This window comes from Coturnix japonica, chromosome 19 (assembly GCF_054131305.1).
Source record: "Coturnix japonica strain WE chromosome 19, WE-NBRP24, whole genome shotgun sequence".
NCBI classification, from domain to species: Eukaryota; Metazoa; Chordata; class Aves; order Galliformes; family Phasianidae; genus Coturnix; species Coturnix japonica.
In genome coordinates, this window is record NC_140681.1 from 1,804,718 (window position 1) to 1,832,580 (window position 27,863).

A 27,863-nucleotide genomic window follows, 5' to 3' on the forward strand; every position below is an offset into this window, starting at 1 on the left:
GCCAATTCATTTCTTCCTTTTGCTCTGCTCTCCACAGGGCTCTCAGGCTCACACCAACTGCTCTGTGCTTCCTGCTGAAGGAATTGACTGGAGGAAGCCCCTGAAGGCCACATGCTCAGACCTCATGCTGTAAAGCCAGTCAGACATTTCCAGACAGAAGGGAACAGTTATGCTGCGTCTTGAGACTGCACCATGGTGTTTGAGCACCATGTCATGCTCAGCACATACCCCTGCTCCAGAGGTGCTCCACCTGCATGCCACTATCTTCAAACAGGAGCTTCAGGTTTCAGCCTGTCTCAGTGGTGCCAAAAGCAGGCAGGGGAGACCCAGCCTCCTCACACCTCACTGTACGCCCCACAAGCAGCACGCAGCCACGGGGCTTGATCACCCTGAGAGAGCGCCAAGGGCTCCCCTCACAGCTTCCCAGCCCAACTCACCTGTCCTGAAAGCTGTGTGATGCAGGCATGGTGCTGCCTGGTGCAGAGTCCTCTGACACAGAACGGGCACATGTGTCCCAGGCTGCAACCGTCCAGCTGGCACAAAGAGCCAGCACAGGCTTCATACCAGGAAAGACAAAAGCCACTGTGGCTGTGTGATGACACTTTGCTGTGCTGCAAGGGACTCCTACAGAGAGCAGACACTGCAATGCAGGCATGGAGGAAAGTCTGCAGAGCCCCATTCCCCTGGGAGTCAGAGGGGCAGTGCGAGAACAGGGCAAGAAAAAGCTCTGCTGGACCCCATCAGAAGCTGAGGGCACATAGGAAGCCGCAGCCCAATGGAATCCAGATACAATTAAAATCTGAACACATGGTGTAATATGTGGGGCATTCAGACTTCACATATATGTGCACTAGTCCTCTCAACCAGAAGTGTGTAGCCAAACCTGAGATAAGGGGTCCTGCACCACCTCAGCAGGACTCTGCACTGCATCATCTCATGACAAATCACCAGCGCTGCACTCTCACCAACCAGGGCAGGCACTGCAGAGCAGTGTGTCTGAGACAAGAACTGTGACAAGAGGAGGCACAAGCTGGTGACACAGGATGAGACAGCTGCACAGACTGCACTGCCAGTGTCCCCTGACATCTGCAAACAACTGAGCAGATGTAAGGCCAGGACCAGGCAGATCCAACTTTAGCCTTAGGACTGGGTTAGCACAGGTAGATCCCTGTGTGATAATCTGCTCTGCATCCTAAGCTGCCCTGAGGAAAAGCCGGGCACCCCCACAACTGTCCCAGCCAACACGTTCACCTGGTCACCAACACTTGTGAGCTCACAGTGCAGTGTCCGCCAGCACAGGGAAACTCTGACAGTACATTGACATAAAACTTTGCAGGCCCCTCTCAAAAGTGGGCTGGCATTTCTGCTCCCTCTGCAAGGCTCCCTCCACACCAGCCACAGCCAAACAAGCATTAGAAGCTATGAAATACACTCCCACACACAGGCAGCTCCTGTTGCTGTCTCTGAGGTCTGTGTGGAGGTCAGCCCCATGGCAGACATTTTCTCTGCAATGAGAGAGTCATCATGCTTAACCACAAGAGCTTCCTGGCTGTTTCAAATGGCTTTGTTTTCAATTCTTCAGCCTAGTCCTGCACGAGGCACACTAATGACAGGTACTGTTGCAATGGCAGAGAGAACACGCAATACCTGAGTGATTCTGCAGAGCCTGGTTCTGGCCATCCTTCGTTGGTGTGATGAGATCCCAGATAAAACTCTTTATCTTCTCATCCCCTTTGTAGTGCTTGACGCAATAAACCAGCAGTGCTCGACAAATCATCTCCATGTCCTTTTCATTCAGGTGCCACTTGAAGCGCCCATGGGTCAGGATATCTTTCCATCGTCCCCAGCTGGAACAGTAGTAACAGAGAGACAATAAACACTTTTGAGCAGATAGAGACCTCACCGACACCACCCTCCATGAGTTCACACAGGGGCACAGATCTCAAGGACAGGGTTCTTACATCCCCACATCATGGGAGAAGAGATGGGGAGAAGTTTACACAGGATTGAACAGGCTGTAGGCAAGAGCAGACTGGAAGTCCAGACTGCCAGCTTTGTCTTTGTCCCCTAAGCTCAACACTCAAATGTTTGCTTAGAGCCTAGAAATCCAGGTACCACTGGGGAGGTCACTGCTAGAAGAAGGGAACACTGCTTTGGTTATCTATTGCTGAGGATGGACAGAATGTGACTGTGGTAGTGGAAGGCCCACCTGTGTGCGGGCAGCTGGAGGCCATGGCCATGGTCTCTGTGAGGGGGTGAGACTCACCCAAATATGAGCAGGTTCTTCTCCACGCGGAAGCACTCAGCCCGCAGGTACCGCCGTGTCTTCTCATTGAAGCGCCGTGAGCGCGTAGGTCGCTCATCCGAGTCACTGTCCAGCTCAGAGAACTCCATCAGCTCATCCTCCTCGAAGGAGTTGTAGTGTTTGGTCTGCTTCCGCACACGGGGCCTGTCAATGACCAAGCTCTCCTAAGGGGACAAAGAGGGAATGCACTCAGGTGCGGGCAGCAACACCTGCCCTCCATCATGTCACAGTCTCCCTGCTGCTGCTCTCTGGCTCTGTTCACACCTCTGGTTCCTAGTTCCCAGCCCTGGGGGCTGGTCACCACCTTGCCACAAAGATCCCAGCCCCAGATTTGCTTCACGTGGCTTTGTCTGCACACAAGACAATTCCTAGCCAGCACAGAATTTAGTCTGAATGCTCAGAGGCTGAAAATCAGGCCGTCAAGAGGTCAAACTGCTGATGCTCAGCAGCTGATTCAGCTCTGAATTACACTCCTGGCCCTCTCAGCAATGCCTGGGATGAGCAGTGCTGTAGGTAGTATAACTGTAGTGTTGATGGGGAGGCAGGTGGGCTGGAAGAGGAAAGGTAGCCACTGAAAAGGGGCAGGAAGGAGCAACATGAAATCAAACAGTGTGCACATGCCTCCTCTTCTTCCCATCAATGCTAAATGAATTCATGTTATCATCATCCCAGCTCAGGGCAGGAGCCCTATCTGTGCTGTCCCCAGACATACAGCAAGTCATCAGCAAGGCTGCAGCTCGTCTTAGCATTCGCATGGCAGGAAGAGCCAAGAACAAGGATGAACCACAGAGGTGCACAGGGAAGGTGCAGCAGTTTAGCAATCAGGTCAGGGGAAGCCAAGTTCTGGCTCCCTGATGCTCCAGCTGCCAAACTCCCCATGGTCCCTGCTGGGAAGGAGCCTATTTGCCAGGCAGGGCAGTAAGACCGCTGGAGCATCCAATTCATAGACCACATCCCCTTGCTCCGACATAGAGATGGGCTGCTGGATAACCTGGCTTTCTTCCTTGTTCCCTTCACCATCCTGAAGGCAGAGCAGCGGGGCTGCAAATGCAGATGGAGGAAGCAGTGGCATAATTCTAACCTGTCCCCACTTGCTCCTTCAGGTCTGAAGAAACTACTTGTGTCTGGATCTTAGAACGGTTTGCTTTTTGAGAACATGGAGATTGAGCACGACCTACAGAGCCACGAAAGGACCTCCCAGACTCAGCTGTGGGGCTCACAGGCCACGAACTGGACCTTACCTTTTCATTCTTGGCGTCGGTATCAAGCTCTGCTATTTTGGCCCACTTCTGCCAGAAGTTGGGGTCATCTAAGGAGATGTCAGTTCTGTTGCCTGATGCTACAAAGCTGGCCTGAGAGTGAGAGAAGGTGAGTGAATAGGTTGCAGCTCCAGATGTACTTTCCCCAGCAGAGATCCCCAACACACTGCACCCGATTTTGACACATGTCAGAAGGCTCTTTGTTTGCTTAAGGAAGCTGAACCTCTCTCCACTACAGTCCTGCCTGGCCTGCTGGAAGCTGATCCTGGGCTGTGCCACCTGTGAGTGGAGGGGAGCCTGACAATTCCCCAAGGACAGCAGCTAAAAGCACAGCACAGAGCTGGCCCATTGGGCTCATTCCTGTGACCTGGCTGCAGGAGGCTGCTCTGGTGGGGCTGTCAGGACCCCAAGGCATTCAGCTCCCCATGGTGTGGCAGTACACAGCTTCTGGCATCATGGAGGCCAGCACACAGGGCCTGTCACCTCCTCAGGGATTATCCTGCAGAGCCAGGTCCTATAGCAGAAGAGTGAGGCTGGCCACAGGAATGAGCTGTGCTGAAGATATCACAACACCCTTCTGCCTTCTCTTCTCCAGGCAGAACATCCCCAGCTCCCTCAGCCTGTCTCCACAGCAGAGGTGCTCTATCCCTCTGAACATCTTTGTGGTCTCCTCTGGACCCTCTGCAGCAGCTCCACATCTTTGTGCCAGAGGCCCCAGAGCTGAATGCAGTGCTCACAAGAATGGGATCTCACAAGAGCAGAGTAGAGGGAGAAAATCACCTCTCTGCCTTTCTGGTCATGTTTCCTTTGACACAGACCAGGATACAGTCAGCTTTCTGGACAGCAAGTGTACATTGCCAGGCTGGCACAACTCTCAATTCTCTAAGGCTGGCAGCCCCCTCCTCACTGCTCTGCTGACCTCCTGAGACAAGAGAACATGCTGCTCCCATGTTCCAACAAGGTCTTACTCCTAGGCATGCAGGGACAGGAAGAAGAGCTTGGCCTCCGGGTGGATACAGCTTCAGCCATACACAAGGAAGAGGCCATGCCAACAGAACTGAACTACACCCCACAGAGGGGCACCCTGCTGCCCCAGGAGGCACTTCCCACCCGAAGAGTATGACGCACCTTGGCAAAGGTGGAGCCCTTCCCCTCAGACTGGATTGTGATGGTCTGCGTCCTGCGCTGGAGGATCTGGTCAATGTCCTCCTCACAGAACTTGGATCCTTCATCCTCCTCATCCATCAGAGCACCATAGGCACCCTTCCGCAGCAGATCCTCCACCTCCATCTTTGAGAGCTGCTGGACCTGCCCAAACACAACACTGTCACCAACTCTGCTAGCTGCTCTGGGTACCAGCACTGTGGGTGAAGGCTCTTCTGACCCAGGCCTGCTGCTGCATGAGTCCATGTCAACCAGACACAGTATTACATGCCCACAAACTCTGTGACAGTGCAAGGGCAGCCTGCCAGGCTGAACAGCAGGAGTGTGAGCATGAAGGACTGGGTTTTCCCAACCCAGAAGCCTGCTGCAACCTGGCAGTCACTTGCACTTCTTCCAGGATTTACCCAGCCTCTTCCTCTTTCCAATCCACCTTTCTGCTTTGCACAGTATTGTACAATGCTCATAAAAACAGCTCTGCACAGCTGAAATGGGCTGGGTGGGCTGCTAATATAGCCTACAACCTCTTCTCATGAGGGGCAGCAGAGCTGCCACATAGGCTTTGACCTCTTATGCTCTGGTAGGAGAGGGACAGACAGGCTGGGGATGTTGGCCAGCAACAATGGACTAGTGTCCTTGAGACAGCACCCAATGCTGCAGAAAGCTGTATGGCCTGAGCCCAGGTGTGATCCTTCCCACCTTGAATCTGAGGCTTTTAGCCCCATGTGGGGACACAGCCCTGCACAGCTGCCCAGAGGAAACAGAGGGACAGGATGCAGGGGAAGGAAACGTACTCTAACACAGAGCCTCCTGCTGAACCCCACTCTGATTGCTAACTTACCCCATTGGTGCCGCCCTTGCGGTTGATGTCCTGCAGCACAGCCTTATCCAGGCCCAGTTTCAGGCTGGCCTTGTCGAACATCTCCCGCTCGTAGGAGTTTCTGGTGATGAGGCGATACACCTTCACTGCCTTGCTCTGCCCGATCCGGTGGCAGCGAGCTTGAGCCTGGGAAAGAGGAGGGCACAGGCTTAAAGGTTGTGAGCACAACATCTCCCACCTCCTGGGGCACCCCTTACTGAACACCTGTGGCTGAGCTGGAGTAGGAGCCAGACCCACCATTCCAAAGCAAGGAAATGGGGATCAGGCCTTTGCTCTCCTCGACCCCTCTGTCACCAGGTACAGGCAAAGTGTTGTCCACCTGTGCTTTTAGAGCTACAGTGGGATTTCCCCCATGATGAGTACGAGCTCTCCAAGTGCTGCACATCGTATCAGAGCAGATAGGTGCTGCTGCCCACATCTCTCCAGCTGGCTGGGGCAATAGAAGCTGTATGGTTCAGCCTCGCCTAGCCCGTTACCTGGAGGTCATTCTGTGGGTTCCAGTCTGAATCAAAGATGATGCAGGTGTCGGCAGCAGTAAGGTTGATGCCCAGTCCACCCGCCCGTGTGCACAGTAGAAAGACAAAGCGATCCGAGTCAGGCTTGCAGAAGCGGTCGATGGCAGCTTGGCGCAGGTTGCCACGCACCCGCCCATCGATTCGCTCATAGGTGTACCTGCTCCGAGAGGGAAGAGGTGAGAGCAGGGTCATGGCAGGGCCTGACCTCCCTACAGCTACAAACCCCTTCTTGCTCCTTCCCCCCAGGCTGCACGTGTGCATGCAGTCAACCCAAACTAGGACCGCAGAAAGGTCCTATCTCCATCTGGTCATTCCTAGGATCAGCCCTGAGCAATGCAGAATGGCCAGGTCAGACTGCCCAGCATTGGAGTCTCTGTACCCATCAGTGCTAACCTGTAACTCAGATCCTTCGGAACGTGGGCACAGAATGATAAACTCCCCACCCTGTGCTTTTTCCACTCCAGTATCTACAGTGCAGGATGAATATGACATGCAGGAGCTGAGGTGAATGCCGAAGCTTGTACTAACCGCCTCTGAATGAGATAGTCTTCCAAGATGTCAAGGCAGCGCACCATCTGGGAGAAAATGAGCACCTTGTGCCCACCAGCAATCAGCTTGGGAAGCAGCTTGTCGATGAGCACCAGTTTCCCAGCTGCCTGGATCATAGCCTGCAGCTGGAAGTCTGGTGCCTCTGGGCTGTGTGTTTTACGGAAGTCTTCCAGGATCTTCTCCTCTGCCCCTGCCAGGTGAAAATAGATCACAGAATCATAGAAAGGCTTGGGCTGGAAAGGACCTTAAAGATCATCTAGTTCCAAACCCAAGGGTAGTGAGCTCTTGGTCAGGCTGGCAGAGCAGTTGACTCCAGCTTCCTGTTTAGGGCAACAGCAAGCCACCATGCAAGGAACGGAATCCTTGCAGCTGACCAGATCTAGGGATCTGGCTAGAGACCTCCAAAAGACCCTCCACTACTCTGACTCTACTCCTTCTGGTCTTGCACCAGCTCTTGACAGAACACGTCACACTGGAACACTAAAGAAGACTCCACTCTAAAATGCCCTGAAACAGCTGTACACAGAGAGCCTGGTAGGACCCTGAGGCCAGCAGTGCCCACCAGCAGGCAGCACTGCAAGGGAGCTGGGCTGCCCAGGAGGGCACCAAGGCAGATCACTGCAGGCAGAAAACCAGAGCTGAGGGAGCCCTGTGGGCAGTGACAAGTAAACACTGCAGTGAGGCCCAACCCCCACAGTGCTGGTGCATAGCCCTCACCATTGATGAGATATGGGTGATTGCAGCACTTCCGCAGCTCCATCATGGTGTTGATGAGATTGGGCATATTGTGCTGGTTGGCGCCCTTAGACAGAAAGGAAAAGTTCTTCTCCAAAATGGCCCGGTAGTATTTCTTCTGGATGTTGGTCAGCTCCACCTCAATGATGGTCTCCTGCTTGGGTGCCAGATTCTTCTCTACATCATCTTTCAGCCGTCGCAACATCATGGGCTTCAGGATGGACTGCAGCTTCTTCACCTGCCAGAGCAAGAGCAGAGATTCACTGCCGTCCCTGCATGGCAAGCACATGGTGACAACAGCAGAGAGGCCAGCAATATTAGTGCCTCTCCAGGCTGGAAACCCACTATAAAGGGCCCTGAAACAACTGCTCTGACAAACACGGTAACTTTAGGATCTGGTTTCCCTGAAGCAGGCAAGTGAATGGGCCATGAACTCTGCACAGTCCTGTTGCAGGCAGCCTTGGATACTTGTGTGTGCTGCAGGACAGCCAGAAGCTTTGATCACAACTAATGGGTGCTCCATGCATCCATGCCTGCTTCCCTAGGATGATGATCTTTTGCAATCTTCACTTAAGCTAGACACTCAAAACAGCGGTGAAGCAGCCCAAGGTACTGTGCTGCTCCCCATAACCAAGAGGATCTTTTGAGGATGGTTCTTCAGGGAACCTGACAGAGTGACAGACACAAGACACATGGACTTACTGACTTCCTCACTCACCCTACACTCCTTCTGGACAGACAAGATGGAAAAGCTGGGTGCACTGAGCTGCCAAAGCAGCACTGGCCTATGGCCTCTGTCATAGTTTTGCTTCTCCTGGCCTACATGCAGCACTGCACTTTGCAAAGAGCAGATCTTTAAGCACTGAGGGGTGGTGTTCACTTTCATTAAGTCTGAATGTATGCCAGCTGTCTCAGCAGTCTGCACTAAGTCACCAGCCTCACTCTTCTAGGTACCTGCTCTTCTGTCTTCAGGTCCCCAAACTCCTCCAGGAAGGCTGTCTCTGAGGGAAACTGTTGTGGCTCCAGGAAATTCAAGAGGCTGAAGAGCTCCTCCACTGAGTTCTGCAGGGGGGTGCCTGTCAGCAGCACCTTGTGCTCCTGGGTGTATACAGAAAACAGGTTGAAGGCTGACCCTCTGGTTAGGTCCAAAGGGCCCCAACATCACAGTGTTTATCATCTTCCAGCCCCAGAAGAGCACTGCATGACCAAGAGGCAAAGGAACCCCCTGAGCGACTCCTTGGCCACAGTGCTGACCCAGCTGCTGTCTTGTGGTTTCCAGGGTGCACCAGTCTGGCTGTGCATCAAGAACAGCCAAAACTAAGATCCCCACGCTGCCCCATGGCTCAGCTCTACCTTGACATGAACCCCTCAGTACAGGGATGCTGACTGCCCAAGACCCCATGCACACAGGGGTACGATTTCTTCTTGTAGATCAGAGCACTGCTCTGAGTGCTGTCTCCTAGGGCTCACCAGCTGCTCTGTCTCAGCACTGCCAGAGACCAACACATCCACTCATTGCTCAGGCAGGAGCCAGGATCCCACCCACCCTGGCCTTGAATGCATCCACAACCTTCCAGAGCAACACATTCCAGCACCTCATCACCCTCTGAGTAAAAAATTTCCCCAGACATCTAATCTAAATCTTTCCCCTTTTAATTTAAAGCCATTCCCCCTTGTCCTGTCACTTGTAAGCTGCCTTCTAGCACTGGAAGGCCACGATGCCATCTCCCTGAAGCCCTTTCTTCTCCAAGTTAAACCAGCCCAACTCCCTCAGCCTGTCTTCATAGGAGAGGTGCTACAGCCCTCTGACCATCTTCATGGCCCTCCTCTGGACCTGCTCCAACAGTTCACAGCCCATCTGTGCTGGGGGCCCTCAGGCCTGGATACAGTACTCCAGATGGGACCAATAGGCCTGATGGCCCTCTACTCAACAAACAGTTTTGAAGGATGAAGACATCCAAATCCACTTCCCTGAGCAGCTCACTGACCCCTTTTCCATCACAAACAGTCCTGCACCACTATCTCTGGCACAGATTAGTCCCACATTTGCAAAGAATTAAGAGAACTCCTTAAATATGGCAGCCCTGCTCACTGTAGGGTACAAAGCACACCACAGCCAAATGATGTTGCACATAGCTGCTCAGCCACTATCTCTGTGTGCTGAAGCAGTCCAAAGCTATACTGTGTGGCTAGCTAATGCTCTGCCAGGCAATGCACAAGGATGCACGGGCATAGGAGGAGTCATCTAGCTGTGGGTTAGCACTCCACTTCAGCAAAAAGAACATTGTGATGCATACAGGTTCCCCATCCATCAAAGGGTCCTCCATCATTAGTGCTGATTTAGCAACTAAGTGGCTCCCAAACAACCTCCCCTCTGAGACAGGGAGATCTCAGCTCTGGCCCTGGGACTGAGCAGCTGGCAGAGACATCTAATTGCTTGGCATGGCCACCTCTGACCCACACAACTCTCACATGAACCTGAGCAGGATGTGCTCACCAAGGCCATAAGTTTCAGCCCCTCCAGCAGTTTGCAGTTCCTGTTCTTCAGGCGATGCGCCTCATCAATGACCACGCAGCGCCACTGGATCTTCTTCAGCTCTGGGCAGTCAGCAAGGATCATCTCAAAGGTGGTGATAACCACCTGGAACTTGAAGATCCCAGGGAGTGGATTGCCCTAAGGAGACATAAACCATATGCAGTGCTCGACTGCTGCAGGGCAGCAGGACACTGTCATACATCCTGGTGATCCACAGAGGCTGGACACCATAACAATGTTAGCACCTGAACCTATTCAGGATTCTCTCACATTCACCTCCCTCAATTAGTGGGCAGGTTCCTGCAAGCCTCCATGCTGGCTGCAGTCTGCATGTCTCCAAACCAAGCACTGCTTCAAAGCAAGATAATCAGGCCTGGACAACAGCTGTGGATGGGACTCAGCTGTATTTTCCCCTTTCTGCTTCAATCGGGTCTTTCCTTCACTCATACACAGCGCACCCTTAGCCCAAGCTACCAAAGATCACTACAGGCCCCATGTGCAACTCAGTGCTTCTCCAGTAAAGGAAGCCAGAACTGGAGGACACATCCTGGGAGTGTTGTGTGCATCAGTCACCTGTGTGTCCCTGTACACCATCTCATACTGTTGGATCATCTGCCGGCTGATCTGGCTGCCGTGGTACACGATGGCATTCATCTCCGTCCAGGTGCGAAACTCCCTCTCCCAGTTAGTGATGGTGGAGAGGGGAGCGATGATGAGGAAGGGGCCATGGATGCCCATCAGGAAGATTTCTGAGAGGAAGGTGATTGACTGGATTGTCTTTCCCAGCCCCATCTCATCAGCCAGGATGCAGTTCTTCCTACAGATATGGGCAAGGACAGGTTAATGTGGCCCTCAGGGGCAGGAACCACACTGTCACTAGCCCTTCAATGTGCTGTCAGGCATGTCACCTCCATGCACACCTTACTCCATGGTGCAGGGGAAATCAGGTCAGTGGCCCAAACTGGTCTGGGAAACCCAGACCATCCAATCTCTTCCAGATGATGGACTCGAAGTTAGCGTGAAAGAAGCTGTCTTTTGGGTGCACCCTAGCTTGTGAACAAAACCTGCTGATGCATACTCCACATGCATACGTATTCCACATGCATACTTCAGCATTTCCCCCCACAAAAATGGGTCATTAGAAGCCTGACCAATACCAAAAATCAGCTGTACTTTAGACCCATAGCTAAGCCCATACTATCACCACAGAGAAACATTCCTAAAGGCTCAATTGCAAGGCTAAGACAAACACACCTGCTGTTGGCCGCTGCCCATCAGCTCCAGCACTGGCAGCTCTCAGCAGCCGCTGTCAGGCCCTGCTTGTCAGCTCTGCTCCCACAAAAGCATGTGCCAGCACCCCTTGTGAGAACCCAGTGCTCCAGCCCCTCCTCACCTGTTATACCAGTTAAAGAGCAGCCAGTTCATTCCCTCCAGCTGATATTCCCGCAGCTGGTTGTTATTCTTATACTCTCTGGACTTCTCCAGTTTCTGCCAGGACTCAGATGCTGGGCGCTCCTAGGAGGAGAGAGCAGGAGCAAGATTCATGGAGAGGAAAAGGCAAATGCCCAGTGCGGCCAGCCCCTGATTCTGGGACTGTGCAGTAGAACAATGCTTCAAAACATTCAGCAGATTCACAGAGAGGTCTTGGCCTCTGGATCCCACCCGCAAATCCCACTAGCTAACAGCTCCAGAGGGGAGGATGTGGGGCCTGCACTGAAGTAATGGGGACAAGAAGTTGACCACTGTTAGACCCTGACAAAACACAGACAGTCCCTTCCTGCCCAGGGCAGCAGTTGCCAGCTGGGTACGTTACCTCTGGGTACGTTACCATGTGCTTGATTTCTGGAGGGATTTGGAGGGCTTCGAACTCTTTAATCTTCGCTGGGTCAACATCCTCCTCCAGCTCCCAGGTGCTCTCCTCATAGGGCAGCGAGCACCACTTCACCAGGTAGTGAGTCACCTCCTGCAGCACATAGAGAGGCTTGTAGACCAGTGCAGGGCTCACGGCTGCTCAGCCCCACGGCATGGGCACAGGCTGCAATTGAGACTGAGTCACTGCAACGCTCAGTGGCCCCTGTATTACCCCAGTGCCAGGGGGCCCCCAGAAGTAGGGTCTGAGCTGTGCAAAGCTGGAAAGGCAAGCTGATGAGAAATGATGTGATGCGTGTGCTGGATCCAGCTCTCCTGCTGAACCTCCCTCCCTCTCTGGGGTAGGTGCAGCCTCTTACCTCTCCGGTGTCAGGGTCCTTCGTGTGAGCCACCTCCAGAATTCGATCTACCTCCACATAGTCTGGGTTAAACAAATCCTCATCAGGCTGTGATAGCAAAAGGAGAGGTAAGTTCAAGGTGATTCGAGGGTTAAACAGATGGTGGGCATAAGAAAACAACCGCAGGACATCTGTCCCCAGCATGCTGCTTGCTGTGCACAGCACACCGAGTGCCCATGGACACAGGTATGAGACATCTGTCTCTGGGCAGGGAGGATGTAGAAGCTCTGTAGAAGGCAAAGCCCTCACAGAGCTGCTGGCTCTGCGCTGCCCTTGCTGGGAGGCAGAACTGTCCGCTTCAGCCCATCTGGCCCTGAGGCACAGAGACTTAAGCTGCATGCTCCAGCTTACATGCAGAATGCAGAGCTGTGGCTGCCACAGACCAGAACCACTCACAGCACCACCTGAGTCCCTGCAGCTGTTCCCTCATGGACCCCATTTCCTCTGCAAGGGATGGCACCTTTTTCCCTCTGCCTCTCTCTTCTTTCCCACTTTCTAATCAGCAGACAATAGAAGCAACTGCTCAGGAGGCAAGGGAAAGCCTGGGGAGGAGCAGGCTTTAGAGTAGCAGTTGTCCTTGGAGAGAAGTGTCTAGGGCTTGGGAATGAGGAAAAATAGGCTTCTGTGTTCACAGCTCCCCAGTCACAGGAAAGAACAGTTGCTCTTTGTTAAACTGTCGATAGAACAGTGCATCCAACATATGCCTTTTCTTTGCATCCAAACAAACTCAGGAGTGAGAAATTAGACACACTCCCCTGAGTTTGCAATTACTTCCACGGGGCAATGTTCATAGCCTACCGACCTAGTTCACACTTACAAGGGGCAGTTTGAGGAGATCCAACAACTATCTTTGGAACAGAAACATAAATGATAGAAAACTTTCCATACTAAACAAGATTAATCTGTATAAGCAAAGCAGGCAGCAGTGGTCCTACACCCAGGTATTTATAGGTCTTTCTCCCCTCCACTCCACCACAAACAGGCACATTCCCCAAACGAACACTGAAAGCACCACCAGCACTATGTGCTGCCTTCCTTCCCACTGAGCAATGCTTCCAGGGGTGGCAGTGACCAGCAAGGGCCATCTGTCACATCTGCCCATACCTCCTCTGGTGACACCAGGGGTGTTCAGGGCATTGTCGCGGCTTGTTCAGCCACAGCTCTGGCCCAGTTGTGCCAGGGAAGGGAATGGCTGCCTGCTGCACTCAGATCTCACCTCTGTAAAAATATGCTTCATCTGAGCCTGCTTGTTTCGGAAGCGCTTTATCTTCTGGGATATCCGGGGGTCCTTCTCCAGCTCCTCCAGAGTTGCCCACTTACAGTGCAGGTAGGAGCTGCAGAAGGAAAAAAAATCAACAAAATGTGACCAAAGAGGCCCTGAGGAAATGATTCTATCCACCACACAGACAAACAAGGAGTTCCCAGAGACCCACAGAACACCCAGCTCATGCCTTGCCACATGGGGCCCCAGACCAGAGAAAGCCATGGACAAGACAGCACTGCAGCTGCAGTGGCTGCCATGTTCCCCACAGCCAGGGCCTGGCTCAGGAGGGCAGCAGCAGCAAGATCAGAGCTACAGCTGGGGCTGAGACAGAGGTAAGAGCACACAGACCACACTCCTGCACATGGATTATGCACCACTGCAGCACAGAGAACCACAATGTTGCACGTACAAGTTCCTGTACTTGACGTAGAACTCCTCCATCTCAAACGTCAGGCCTCCAGGATGAGTCTGAAACCAAGGGAACAAAAATTAGTGGCATCCAGAGCCTGTGCACAACAGGGGGAAAGGGGTAGAGGGGGGAGGGCATCCCTGGCCATGGACTCCAGGCAGGCTGAGTCACAGATAGCAAATATGGCCAGATGTGGCATGGTGCCCACTCTGAGGCTCAGTGGCCCTGAGGAGCATGGTGCAAGACCACCCTCGAGGTTGAGGGACTCAAACACCTGGGGATCAGTCCATGTCTGACTCCTCTCCAGTGGCTTCCTGGTGCCCAGGACAGGAGAAACACTACACTTGTTCCCAGCCCAGAGAGGTGATGGTCTAGGCATGCCCCACCACCACCTTGCCAGGCACAGGTGCAGGAACAGCACAGAGAGGACTGCTGCTACATCTCCTGTACCTGATGCACAAAGACAGCCAGGTCTCCTCCCCCCCCTTCCCCCACTGGTATCTATGCCACTCACCTCCTTCTGCACCATCCTTGAGGCAAGGATCTTCTCAATGATATTGGCATCATCCTCAGGAGGCTCCTGGGGACAGTGGAAAGAGAGCAGAGAGCCGTTTTTCCAGGTTGGTCTCTGGCATCACCCTATCACAGAACAGTTGCTCTTCCTCTGCAAGCTGACCAGCCCAGAAAAGTGGAGGAGGCTTGGGACCTTCTCTGCCAAGACTCACTGAGGGAAGATGCTCCCTCCTCACTGCCACCTGCCCATGGCCACAGTGCATGCAAGGGGACAGGACCAGGAGGGACTTGGAGCCTACTGAGGCTGCAGAGACCTTCTGATAGTCACCATGGACATCCACTCCACAAACTTGTGCTGGAGGTTGTCCTAACACCATCCTGCTCCAGGCATTGAGATGGCAAGCACAAAACAAGTGGGGAGCCTGAGGTCCTCCCAGTGATGATCTGTGGCACAGGATCCAGGCAGGAAAACTGCAAGCTCAGGCCATGGAGAGAACTGCCCTGGAGCCTCAGGGCTCACTTCTTGTCCTGCTTGGTCAGTACCGGTGCCAGAAGCAGCTGTAGCCAGCCCTGGCCATGCCTGGGGGCAAGAGCCCATAGCAGGTCCTCAGCTTAGCCTGGTTGTGATGCCTGCCCTCTCAGTTCATCTGGAGTTGGGCACACCGAGATGGGTGTCCAAGACTAAAATGCAATGAGATGCAGGCTTGAAGCACAGACACCTGACACAGGCAATCCATTCCCAACTGCTGTTTTGAAAATCTCACTTGAAGAGTTCACTGGTGGGAGCCTGTTGTGGCCCCAGGCATCTGCTGAAGGAAAGGGCAACACATCCTGAAAGCACATGGCAGCCCTCCAGACAGGGCTGGGGCACCAGGCCAGGTCTTACTGGCTCAGCAGCAGGTCTGATTAATAGCCACACCAAAGCTTTGATAAAAGGGACTAGAGAGGAACACAACAACACCAGGACAACAATTAGTGGCTGTTATTAATATCTGGAAGCTTTGTTGGTGACCACAGAAAGGCAGTGAACTGTAGGCATCTGCTGCACAGGCCAGCAGGAACGAGGAACAAGATCAGGGCTCAGAGAAGGGAGGGCAGCGAGCTTCAATCCATGGTGACTCCAGTTGGTCCCTGCCACACTGCCCATGTCCCTGCCACATTGCCCAGCAGCGGAGGTTTGTGGCAGGTGTCAAGCTGGGCATCTTTACAATCAGAAGAACTGATGAAAAGTGGCAACATGCAAAAATGATGATCTGGCTCCCACAAAGTCTTTGGCTGTCAGCTAAAATACTGGGTTAACCTCAAGGGCAAGAGCTACAGAGACAGGAACCAAAGGTGGGCACAAGCAGTGGGCTGGTCATGCATTCAGGGACACCTCCAGGTCCATGACATGTCCCACAGACCTTACTCTCCCAGCAGGAGGAGGCAGGTTGGACCTTACCTAACCCCTTGTGCACTCAGACCTCCTGCTGGCACACTCTTACATAGACATTGCTACCCCTTCCTTGTACAGGGATCCTACGCTTTCTCAAATCCCACACTGACACCCTGACATGCAGGAAGCCCTACCACCACAGTCCGACCTGCAGCCCTACCTCAGCCTGCCATGCCAGAGTGGAGGCAGAGAGCGCAGAAGTTCGCCCAGCTCCCAGCACAGCTATCGTCTCGCCGTCATCATCCACCACCTTGAAATCCAGGTCCTCATTGTACTTCCTCCTCTTCACCTGCCGGCCAGAGCGTCGTTTCTGTGTATGGGATGAAAGAGGTAGTAATGGGGAAACAGGCAGTCCAAGTACCTCCACTGGCTGGCATGGGGATGGAAGCCCGAGGAGAGAGAGACCCAGGGCTGCCTGATCTCCAGACCATCCATCCTTGGCACAGCTGGGGTGGAGGTGGTGGGAAAGAACAGGGCACCATGGGATGTGAGCCCCTGCACTGCTGCCACATGTAGAGCAGCTGCCATCAGTGCTATGCAAGGCCTCCACCAGTGCCTCGGAGTAGAGTGCCTGGCCTGCACAGTACTGCTGGCCCCAAGGCTGTACACAGCAGAGCCTTGCAGAGATGCTTAGCAGCCTTCCTATGCCATCCTGGGGAGGAGCAATGCCAGAAGGCACAAGATAGCTCTCAGCTCTTTTCCCACTAAGATGTCTCCAGGATTTCCCCAGCCAGCATCCAGCCAAAGGTTTGGGCCATACCTGACTGTCAGCTGACTCCGCAGACTCCTCAGGGCTCTGTACTGATGGGCTCAGAAGATCCTGATCCAAATCCAAGCTGTCCACAGGGATCTCATTTTTCCTCTTCCCTTTCTTCTTCCTCTCTACAGGGGTGGGCCCCTGCTCCTTGCTGCCAGAACAGATCAACAGTTAGACCTTGCTCCTTAGTGCCAGGTGGCCAGTATCTGATGGTCAGATACTGCTCCAGGATCCTGGGAGGAGCCAGCAAGCATCTGCACTGGGCTCTGCTCCAAAATGTTCTTCCCTTCTCTCCCAAGGGGAGTACAGGGCTCCCAGGGCCTCCCCCAGCACCCAGTACATCTGCACAGCACAGCTAGCAGTGGTGGCAGTTTGCAGCTTCTCTTTGATCACCATCAGGTATTTCCAGCAGATTCCAGCACCCCAGGACAAAAGGGTCTGACTTTGTGGCCTGGTGCAGAGCAGCAGGGGGCTGGGGGCTTCCCCTCACTCAGGGAGCAGCACCACAGGGGCTGCTGGAGATGGGGTTCAGCTCACTGCCAGCCTGCACAGCTCCTGGGGCCTGGGAGCCAGGCTGAATGCTGTGACAAAGGTGGGGCAAGGAGCCAGGAGGAGCCAGGGCAGCACCTCCCCACCCAGCTGGTGGGCACAGCCATTCTTACCCACTGCAACAAACACTGCTACGGGAAAGACTTCCAGGAGTTGCTGCCTGTCCCCAGGCTGAGCAAGAAGCCCAGGAGCAGAGCTGTCTACTGCTCTCACCAGCAGCTCCTCCACATCCAAGACTTGCACAGCTGAAGAGAACAGTGGGTTTCAAAGCACCACTGAGGTTTTGTCCCCACTTAGTGAGACAATCATGCTTGTCTGGGGCCAGCAAAAGCCACACAGTTAAAAATCTAGTGTTCAGGCCAAATTTGACCTGCCTGTGTAGCAGCAGTTCAATTAGAGGCCCTGAAAATGCACAGAGATCATTGCTTCCACCTGAGCAATAACTCCCGAGATATTGATTTGCAAGTCACAATTAACAAGTGCTTCATTCATGAGCCAGTAGTTGGCTGTGATTAGAAATAATTCAGAAGAAATTACGCCACCATTATCTGCCACTTAGAGGACTCCCTTTGCACGGAGCACCCACCCCACTAGTCACCTGCCTGGCATGGGGCTCTCACACTGGTGTCCCACATTCCCAGCCCTTTCCATGGCTGGGAGCAGGTCCTCCATTCCACCTTGGGGTGTCTGCTCCCAGCGCCTGTTCCTGCTTCAGGTGGGTTTGTCCACTGTCTGCTGAGCCACAGGCCAAGGCAACCATCGGAGAGGCTCATAAGGGGCCCTGCCTTTCTTTCTGTAGCAGGGACAGCAGCCCCCAGACTGCAGCTGAGGTGACCTCACCACATCCCCCTGCCTGGCCCAGTGCCACGGCAGGCAGGTCACGCTGTTGTGGGCTGCCTTTAGCACTGTGTGAAGGCGTTGCTGGCAACCAAGGGACCTTCCAGGTGGCAGCAGGCTCCTGGATAATAGCTGGATCCCGGGACCTCCAAGGTCTGTTCTTTCCCAAGCCTACCTCCACTGCCCTGGACCCCAAGGTTCCACCACAGGGTGGATGTGTGTGAACCTCCCACATGACAGTTTCTTACAGGCGCAGCAGAGGCAGCACTAGAAAAAGCTGCCATCTGCATCCTTCGTCTCTGGCAAAGGTTGAAACAAGCTGCCTTCAAGGCCTCCGAGTTCAGCCTTCTGCCAGGAAAGGCCACAGCAGCCCTGCATGCTGGGCACGAGGCCAGGCTGGGCTTGGAGCCAGGCTGGAGGCTCCAGGAGAGCAGCATGCTCACCCATCCTGCAGGACACGGTGACCACCCTGCCCAGCTGGCCCATGGGCCACACAGAGCAAACAGAAATCCTGCTTTTAGAAAACAGGGAGAATTAAGAGCAGGCACTGACCCAGCAGGTCTCTGAGACTGCAGTTTGTCCTTCCTAGGAACAGCACAGTCCTCCTGGGCACTGAATCCTGCCTCTGCACATGCCTCATCCTTCTCTTCCTTCCCACTCCGCTCCAGTCCTACTCCCTAGCAACAGCCTCCCTGCTCTCTGCTCTCAGGCACTCTCAGCTTGACCTGTCATCCACATCTCACCAGCCCATGACACAGGCCCAGACATCCCTTGTGCACAGAGCACTGAGGATGAGCAGAAGAGGCAGCACTGTGCAGCTCAGCTGTGGGTGCTCCACCAGGGGCAGAGCCCAGCTCACCTACCAAGTTCACCAGCCTGCTGTGGGAGCTGTGCTGCCCCATATAATCCACCTGAGCCTTGGGCATGGCCACCCTGGCACAGCCTCTCCTCCAGCCATGAGTGAGCTACAAAGGAGCTGGAGCCCCTGGGGCAGGTTAGATCTGGGGCTCCATCCCGTCCTGCATGCAGACAGCTGTGGTAGAAGGGAGGCAGGTGGGTGGATGCAGTGGACTACAGGAAGCCAATCCTGGTGACTGTTTCCAGGAAAGTTCCTTCAAGCAGCTCTACCAAACTGATGTCTTCCAACACAGAAAGGTTTTGATGAAAAAATGTGAGCTGGATCCTGTACTAATCTCATTTTTCGAACAAATACATTCATCCTATGTGTTATTTACAGCAAAAGAGGAGGGCCCAGTTTCAATCAATAAGCTTATCTTACACAGGACTCTCCACAAACACAGCAAGTCCTTGACAGTAAATCAAATGATGCCAGTTGAGACCAGTTCTGCTTTCTGCACGCATTCCCAATTAAAAAGAAATCAGAGCTCCTCTTCTGGCCAATGATGTTAATTAATAGGACGAGGAATTACCAGCGGCAGTGGTGTTCTGCTGCACAGTGTGAGGGAACCATCAGGCCTCCCAGACACAGCTCTGCTACGAGCACGTGGTCACTGTAGGAGCAGCTCCTGCCCCTGGGTGCACCCCGCACCAGCCCCTGGAGCCCACAGCTCCTGCCAGTCACCAAGCCCAGGTCACAGCAGCACCCACCTGCTCTTCTTTGGCCTTGTTCTGGGGCCAGACTCAGAGCTGCTCTTCCTGTCTTTAGGCTCCTTGGGAACTTTGGGCTCCCGAGGTTTCCGGGGCTTCCTGGTCACCTCCCTCTGCTTGGGTTCCTTCTGCTTCTTGGGCTCCTTGGCCTTTTTAGGCTCTTTTGGTTCTTTAGGCTCTCTTCTCCTCTTTGGTTTCACCTCCGCAGCTGCTTTTTCTCCTCCTTCCTGCTCTCCCAAATCCTTTTTCTTCCGTTTCTTCTTCACCCCCGTGCCCACGGCCCCAGTGTCCTGCATCCCATTCTGGGCACTTGGCCTCTGCAGTGGAGCCCCGTCAGGCTGCTCCTCAGGGCACAGGCACTGCCCACCTGCCTCTGTGGCCGTCACCTGCTGGGACTGCTGCTCCTCGCTGCCGGCCACGGGGCCCTGCGCCTTGCACTCCCAGGTGTCCGAGGCATCCGACATTGGGGAGCAGCTCAGCACTTTTAAGCTGTGTGGCTGCAGAGAGAACAGAAAGGCAGTACATGAAGTAAAAGCCACAGATAGAAGCAGTACATGTTTGCAGAGGGGACGCCCCTCAACATGCAGGGGACCTGCTGGCAGACAGCTCCACGGGCAGGAGCCCCAGCCCTGCCTGACAGGGCACAGCAAGACAGGCCATGGATTTCAACCTGACACCTCTCCTGTGTCCCCAGGCACAGCACCAGACCAAAAGCCCTGCTGGGAGCATGGTGCCCAGAGCCTCCACAGGGGACAACCAGCAACCCCTGCTCCTACATCAGGGCTTGTGAAAACTAGAATGCATCTAACAACGAGAGCTATTTGTCCCAAAACACAGAACTGCTCCATGTTTCCTACAAAGACACCTCTTCCACATCTTAAAGCAATTATGTCCCAGGGGCAGAGTCCAGCTCCTGTAGTTGGAAAGGAGTCTGGGAATCATGGGGCTGCAGTGTGCTATAGGGCCCTCCCAGCACCCCACATCCTCCTACCCCTGAGAGCAGGGTCTGTCTTGAAGCAGCCTCTGGCACTCTGGGACTCACAGTCCCATCCAGCTCCTTGGATATTCCAGAGCTGCTGGGGTTTGTAAATATGTACATCCCACAGGCTGGGCTGTGGGCTGGAACCCATTCACCGTGGTCCAAGCACAGAGCACCCTGCACACTCACTTCTAACTTGGATCAGCAAAAGCACTGTGTGGTGCAGAGTGGCCCTGCCAGGCTGCCCCACCACTGGGCAGCAGAGCACCAACACCCACATGGCACCATGTCCCCAGGCAGCCAAGAGAAACTCTCCTCTTAGAGGGAGAAACGCTGCGCTATAGGTGCTGCCTCTAAGCCTGGGAGCTGAGACACGGGGCCAGCCTCAGCCACAGCCTTTGCACCTCTTAGATCTCGCAGGCTGCCCGAGCTGGGGATCAGCAGTTACAATGTAATGGATTAGTTACAAAGTGCGCAGACCCCAGAGAACAGATCTTTTTCTGATCCTACACAGAACAGCGGCCAAGTGCAGATACCAGATATATGCCAGTCAATAGCATCCCAGAGTGGCAGCAGGGTGAGCTGCTCCAGAGCCAAGATCGGTCCCACACCAAGCCATAATGGCCAGGCATGGGGGGCCTTTCATGCATCAGCTCTTCCCAGAACGCCAGCTCTCCATGCCACCTGAGCTGTGTGACATCCACACACAGCCACAGGCTGCAGGGCCCGTGAGAAGGAGAGCACCAGGCAGGAACCTGCTGCATTGCCTCAGGCTGCCAGCAGCCAGCCCAGCTCCAGACACCTACCAGAGCCCCAGGCAGTTCTGAGGGCTGTGTGCCCCAAGGCCAGTGCTGGCTACAGGGCACCCGGCAGGCAGCTGTCACCACAGCCTGCCAGAGGGGCACAGCAGAGCTCTGGGAGCAGCCAGCAGTACAGACCTGCCACCAGAACAGCCCGAAGCTGCTGCACAGTGAGAGGGCCACGATCAGCAGCTTTAGGAACAAGCAGCACACAGCTCACACTGGCAGCAACAGAACACAGGGACAACAAAACCAGGCACCTCATGAACAAAGGCTGCCAGCCCAGACACCCTGCTGCACCCACAGTGATGAATGGGTGCGCCATGAGGCTGCAGCATGCTCCTGCTGCCCACTTGCACTGCACTTGCTGCCATTTGCAGTCTGGTGCAATGGGGAGAGCTAGGGGCAGGCTCTTCCTGTTTCCTTTGATGAAGTTCAGCTTATCCTGGCTTCTCTCCACGGAAAACAAGGAGGAAAAGCCTGGGAAGGCAGTGCAGGTGTTATCTGTGCTCCTGCGTGGCTTCAGAGCACTCCTGTAGCTCACCTGGCACAGCCCTACCAGCCCTAAGGTAAGAAATGGGAAAACACATGCTCATTTAGTTTTAACCCTGCTGCCCTCCTGCATGGCTCCTGGTTCTCAAGGGGGGAATACAAAGAAATGTCTCTTCACTGCCCTCTCTACCCCATTCCCTACTTGCCCTGCTCTTACCCTGCAAAGCTCCCAGCCCAGCTCCACCACAGGTGCCTCCCTTTCCATGGACACCAGCTGCTCCATCTCTCAACCACCTCCCTGGGCTGACAGCAGGAAAGCACCCAGCACTGAAGATGGACCGTGGAGCAGCAGGAGGGTACAGCTCTGTTCTCTTTGCAAATTACTGCACTGCTGCCCAGAGCTGTGGGTGCCCATCCCTGCAGGTGCCTGAGTCCACAGCTGGGCCCTGGGCAGCCCGAGCTGGGGGGCAGCCAGCCCATGGCAGGGGTGGGGCTGGGGGGGCCTTCCATCCCAGCTCCTATGATATGGTGGTACCTCTATGTGTTACTTGGCAAGATGTTTATTTAGCTCTCCTAGCTCTGCCTCCATCTCACCACCTCACAAACCCACAGCAGGAGGACCATGCGCCAGAACAGCACTCTGCACATACTGCTCCTGCACTGCCCGCGAGAGCCAAGAGCTCTCCTACACACAGATCCTGTTCTTTAACCCACCATTCATACACAGAGGCCTCTTGTCAGAGGACTGCACAGCTTCCACAGCACCTGGAGAAAAATGTGCTCAGCATCAGCACGGAATCTGTGCGCAATGTATCGGTGTGCACACCTCACCCTCACTATAAACCCACAGCAGTGGTGGGGGGCAGCCGGTCCAAGCAGGTTTCTGTGAGGGCCCTTCCCACCCAGCTGTACTGGGATTCTGTGATTTCCTCAGGTTCAGAGGCTGTGGCAGCTCCGTCCATCCCTGGCAGTGCTCCCGGCCGTGTCCTGCTCCCAGGGCACCAGAGGCTCTCCTTACTTTCTGTCACGTTAGCTGTAATTTTAAGGCAATTTAAGGGGATGGCTGTGCCACTGCCACCCAGCTGCTTTCCAAGCACAGCCCCTCCTAAAGGTGCTGTGGTCTTGAGATATTTGAAGAACTTATTATTAGAATCCATGCTTTTAGCAAGCAACTCTTAAAAATATTTTTAGCCCTGCCTTGTTATGGGTTTATTTTAAATTCCCAGTATGTGTACCTCACTACTTTTTTAATGTAAAAAAACCTCATCTTTTTACACTCAACAGCCTTCCACTCATCTTTTGTAGCTGTGTGACCAGGCGAGCTCTGCTGTTTCCTCCTGGGGTATTCTGGAAGGGAAGGGGGAAGTTACACAGACCTCCCCAACACCCCCCTTCCTGTTTCCCTGCACCATGTTTATCCTTAGGAGTGTTCCTTTGAATTCTCCCTCCATTATTGATTTTGTTTTTTGCTTTCTTATTGGTGAAGATTGTAATGATTTTACACTTTCAGAATACATTTCTATGTATAGTTTGGACACATATACTTCCAGTGGAGCCTTGCACAAATGACATCTGGTAGAGGGAAGTCCCCCAGCAGCAGCACGCAGTCTTCTCCCAGGTGTCAAACTACCCACAAAGAGAAAGTCAGGAGCAAAGAAGTGCTTAAACCCCCCCAGAGGGCTGTAAGAGTGAACAGAGGGCACATACAATTGCATGATCTCATAAGAGGGCAAAGCCAAAGTCAGGATGGGCCTTAGTGGTGTGTTTCCTTAACTTGAAATTGATTTATTTCATTAGGAGTCACAGCTTGACTCGACATCCCCGCTTTTAACCAGGACTTGAGGGAAACCAGCATGGCAGAGGGGCAGCAGTGGGGCTACTCATGGCCCAACACTGTGAGGATGGGAAGGGGGCAGAGCTGGTATGCACCCATTGCCAGCCCAGCACCTGCACAGGGAGCAGAGGGCCCAGGCCCATGAAAGGGGCTGGACGGGGCCACACCTCAGGCATGGCCCCAGGGGAGGCGGCGGTGAGGACAGAGCAGAGAACCTCCCCAGCCCTTCTCCTGGGCATCATCCACAGCTCCCTTGGTTAGATGGCACCCACACAGCATGCTCCTGCAGGGTGAGGGACTGCAGACAGCAACAGTGGCTGTGCCACATGCTGTCCTTTGCTTCCAGTGTCCTGTAAGCATCAGCACTGTCCAGTGCCCTTTTTCTGCAGCCTCTGGGAAAAGAAAACATGGGGACAACCCCCAGGCCTGGCCTGGACCTTGCAGAGACCTGTCCTACACAGGGAGCCTTAACAGGGACCATGACAAAAGGGTCCATCACAGGTTTCCTAAAGCAGAGCCCAACACCCAGGGGCTTACCCATGCCCCTACCAGCTGCCTCTCCCTGCAGTACCAACAGCACCCAGACAGTGGGCATCATGTCCAGCTCTGCCCACCTGTCCCCAAGGCCAGCCACAAGGCACCAGAGGGATACAGAAGGCAGCTTTTCCCATGTGCAGTATTTCCACAAGCTGTCAAGCCATCCTCACTGGCAGCTGCAGTCCCACCAGCAGCACAGCATGGCCTGGTGCATCCTTTCACTAGCTGTCCACACCCCTTGTTCCCAGCTCTTAATGCAATGCAGCAGAAGCTAAAAATACCCAAGTGCCACCCTCCGTCATGTCTCTGAGCAAGCTCCACAGCCAGCACGGGATGAGTGTGACGGAGGTGGAGGCTGGCTCTGTTCCCAAGGCGCTTCATGAGCCACAGCCAGGGAGCACAGCCAGCACAAGCAACCAGCACAAGGAGGCCGGAGTCATGGGCCCTGCACATAGTCATGTGCAGCAGTGGGGTGAGCACTCCAGGATGGGAGCTGTGGGGGCTGGTGGGAAGGGAAGCGCATTCCCACTGCTCCCTACTCACCTGAAGCAATGCCAGGAGCCCAGAGATACAGCTTGGGACTGAGCTACAAACACTCACAGGGTTCCCCAGCCCCTGCACGAGATCCTGCTGCCATCAGGTGAGCTCTGTTTATTGCCCTTGACATTGTCTGCAGTGGGGGAAACATCAAAGTTTACTAAAACAGACCCATAACACTCAGGGAAAAGCAGTGAGCACTGGAATCAAAGACAAAGCAGAGCCTCCAGGCTCAGGCTGTTCCCACCTGCCCCCACTGCCCCCACTGCCTCCCCTGCACACCCAGGCTCAAACCAGAGAAACTCCCAGGGCAGGCAGGAGCCACAGACACGTGCTGCTCTGCTCAAAACGCCGGACAGCAGCTGTAGGGATTCACAGGCACCACAGGATAACCCCATTTTAGCTCAGTGCTTCTCAGGTTATTCAACAAGTGGGGGCTTTGCAGAAATTAGTCAGAGCAGTGAACTGCTAATGTGACAGGGAGTAAGCAGGGCCCTCGGTGCCCATGGAGCAGGACACAGCCAGGAGCACTGCCCAGGGATGGATGGAGCTGCCACAGCCACTGAACCTCAGAGGAAATCACAGAATCCCATGGCTGGGTGGGAAGAGTCCTCGCAGACCTCAGCTGTGGGCTGGTTGCCCGCCACCAGTTCAAGCTGCCCAGGGCTCAGCCACGGCCTCGGGCACCTGCGGGGATGGGGCACCCTGAACTTCTCTGGGCAGCAGTGCCAGGGCTTCACCACCTCTGGCTAAAGAATTTCCTCCTCACACCTGACCTAAATCTCCCCTCTTTTAGTTTAAAGCCACCCCCCTTGCCCTGTCACTGTGTAAATAGGAGGGAGACAGTTTTTATAACCTCCCTTCAAGTACTGTGGTGCTCCCAGAGTCCTCTCTTCTCCAGGCAGAGCAACCCCAGCTCCCTCAGCGTGTCTCCATAGCAGAGGTGCTCCAGCCCTCTGAGCATCTTCATGGCCTCCTCTGGACCCACTGCAGCAGCTCTGCATCTGTCTTGTGCCGGCAGCCCCAGGGCTGGATGCAGTACTGCATGCGAGAGAACCACAGCCTGCTGCTTCTCCTGCTCTGCAATGGACCCCAGCACGTCACATCACCAGGCAGGAGGGAAGTGACCTGTTTCACAAGTTAGTCACAGCCTGGTGACAAACCCCCTGGAATTTCAGGCACTGTTAGGAAAGAAGAGTCATGCCAACGCAGGCCCTGACTGCCAAACAAAGCCCCTCAGCTGGTGCTGTCCCATGAGACCTGCAGAGAGCACATCCAGAACACACTTCAAAGGAAGCCCACAGCTCTCCCAGCACCTGTCACCAACACAAAGGGTGCCAGCACTCTGCCAACCCCTGCAGCCCCTAACAGTTGTCTGCAGGGTGATGGCCCAGCTGAGATCCCTCAGGTGAGCGGCAGGCTCCTCCCATTCACAGAGCTCACCCTGGCAGCTGTTAGTGCTGCCCAGAGCCCTCAGGGAAGGGGAAATCTTTGCCCAGTTCCTGCAGAGCTGATGAGCCTGGGAACACCGCAGCGCACTGTGTGACAGCCGTAAGGAATGTCCCACACTGCTTCTGGTTCAGAGCACAGGAGATGGCCAGCTCAACCCTACATCTTCTTCCTCGTGCTAATTTGCCTTTATCTCCCACCCAGACTTGATCTGTAGGGACAGTTGTACAAAGCACTGACAACCAAGCTATTTAAAAACCTCCAAATGTGGGAGGATGGTTTTGATGCGCTCAAACCCCACATCATTTCAGCAATCCCATTTACAGAGTAGTCAAAGCTGCTACAGAAGTGTGGGAATCAACTACCAGGCAGATGGGTCTCACACAGGTGTGCCCCAAGGCCCCATCTGGCAGCAGAGCCCAGTCCTGCTGTGTTCCCACCCTCAGCTTGCGGCCAGCTCTGCCTCCTCACAGCACCTTTGGGACACGCAGTTATTGAACTCCTTACTGTACCAGCCCACTGCACACACCTTCCTCCACATGCCACTATCTCATATCACAGCCACACGCCTTTTCCAAACCCTTCCCCCTTCCTCCTCCCTACTAACCTTCCACAGCAGCAAAGCATTGCCCTGAGCAGCACCCAGCACTGTTCTGCAGCAGGAACAGAACCGGTTGGTGCTCTCCAGCAGATCCATCCCTCAGCTCGGTGTTCAGCCTCCTGGTTTCCCATTAAAGCAGCACAGGCACAAATCAGCTGAGGGCAGGGAGGGCTGTTTCATAGCCCCAGCTGTATTTCAACCCTGCTGGCAGTCTGCATGTGTGTAGCAGGTCCCTTCCCCTTCCCAGAGCACCAGTGGTCAGGTTTTCCTGTGCACACGGTTAATACAAAGACCGCCGGCAAATAAATCTCCCCAGGGACCAGCAGGTAGTTATGATCTGATGCAGCAATTCGGAAATGGCAGCTCGGTGGGATGGGATTATTTCTGAGCAAGGGAAGATTTGCTGGCCAAGCTCTTGCAGCACTGCAGATGTGCTGGTCCCCAGCCTCCCCAGCAGTGTCAGCCCCAGAGCATTACGTTATTAGCAGCCATCACAGCAAACATGCATTTCTGTAATATGTGCGTGATGAGATTCAAACAAGAGTCAGAACTAGTGATTTGGGAGGAAAAAAGGGCTGCTTCTACACAGGGACCGGGACCAAACCAAGAGCATTTCCATTACTGAACACAAATCCTATTATATCTAATCACCCAAGTAAGATTCATCCACTCCAGGCTGCAGCTCTGGTCAAATATCACCATCCTGAACTGTGGCCCTCCCTGGAAATGCAGCAATCCCTCCCTGCCCCTTCCCCACCACACATCCACTGCAACAACACACTGTATCAGCTCCCGACGCCTCACCAGCTGGGTTAGGAGAAGGAGAGAGGGTCACAAACCTGCTTGTCTTTTTTCTGTATTTTCATTATCATCAAATCAGGGATGAATGTTATTTCTGTAAGACACAATACAACAAAAAATAGACAGTAAAAAGACTGGTGATCCCAAGGCACACAAACCTTCTACCTCATGCCCCTAAGAGGCCGCGCAAACCCCAGTCCCACCCAGAGGAATAAGGCTGCAACAATGAAACGTGGCCGTGCAACCCTGTGCAA

At 54.2% G+C, this 27,863-nt stretch overlaps 1 protein-coding gene across 14 annotated transcripts in view; it reads right to left on the bottom strand.

Moving 5' to 3' along the window:
• Positions 1 to 27,863, bottom strand: part of CHD6 (chromodomain helicase DNA binding protein 6) — a 71,477-nt gene that overhangs the window by 20,564 nt on the left and 23,050 nt on the right. For 6 of the 14 annotated variants that reach the window (XR_014935876.1, XM_085519923.1, XM_085519921.1 and 3 more), the window contains exons 2-22: positions 27,648 to 27,703; positions 19,580 to 20,076; positions 16,589 to 16,736; positions 15,989 to 16,138; positions 14,395 to 14,460; positions 13,881 to 13,939; positions 13,424 to 13,541; positions 12,169 to 12,255; positions 11,769 to 11,903; positions 11,334 to 11,455; positions 10,514 to 10,757; positions 9,902 to 10,078; positions 8,359 to 8,502; positions 7,387 to 7,642; positions 6,649 to 6,859; positions 6,082 to 6,277; positions 5,567 to 5,731; positions 4,693 to 4,872; positions 3,547 to 3,657; positions 2,267 to 2,469; positions 1,648 to 1,847 (exon numbers count right to left, since the gene is read on the bottom strand). Coding sequence is in view for 11 of the 14 variants with exons in the window: in XM_085519919.1 (XP_085376045.1) it covers positions 1,648 to 1,847; positions 2,267 to 2,469; positions 3,547 to 3,657; positions 4,693 to 4,872; positions 5,567 to 5,731; positions 6,082 to 6,277; positions 6,649 to 6,859; positions 7,387 to 7,642; positions 8,359 to 8,502; positions 9,902 to 10,078; positions 10,514 to 10,757; positions 11,334 to 11,455; positions 11,769 to 11,903; positions 12,169 to 12,255; positions 13,424 to 13,541; positions 13,881 to 13,939; positions 14,395 to 14,460; positions 15,989 to 16,138; positions 16,589 to 16,736; positions 19,580 to 20,076; positions 27,648 to 27,703 (3,525 nt within the window). In the remaining 3 variants the exon portion in view is untranslated. Of the gene's footprint in view, positions 1 to 1,647; positions 1,848 to 2,266; positions 2,470 to 3,546; positions 3,658 to 4,692; positions 4,873 to 5,566; positions 5,732 to 6,081; positions 6,278 to 6,648; positions 6,860 to 7,386; positions 7,643 to 8,358; positions 8,503 to 9,901; positions 10,079 to 10,513; positions 10,758 to 11,333; positions 11,456 to 11,753; positions 11,904 to 12,168; positions 12,256 to 13,423; positions 13,542 to 13,880; positions 13,940 to 14,394; positions 14,461 to 15,988; positions 16,139 to 16,588; positions 16,737 to 19,579; positions 20,077 to 27,647; positions 27,704 to 27,863 lie in introns of those variants that run through there. The other 8 variants (XR_014935875.1, XM_085519918.1, XM_085519920.1 and 5 more) reach the window with 3 other exon arrangements.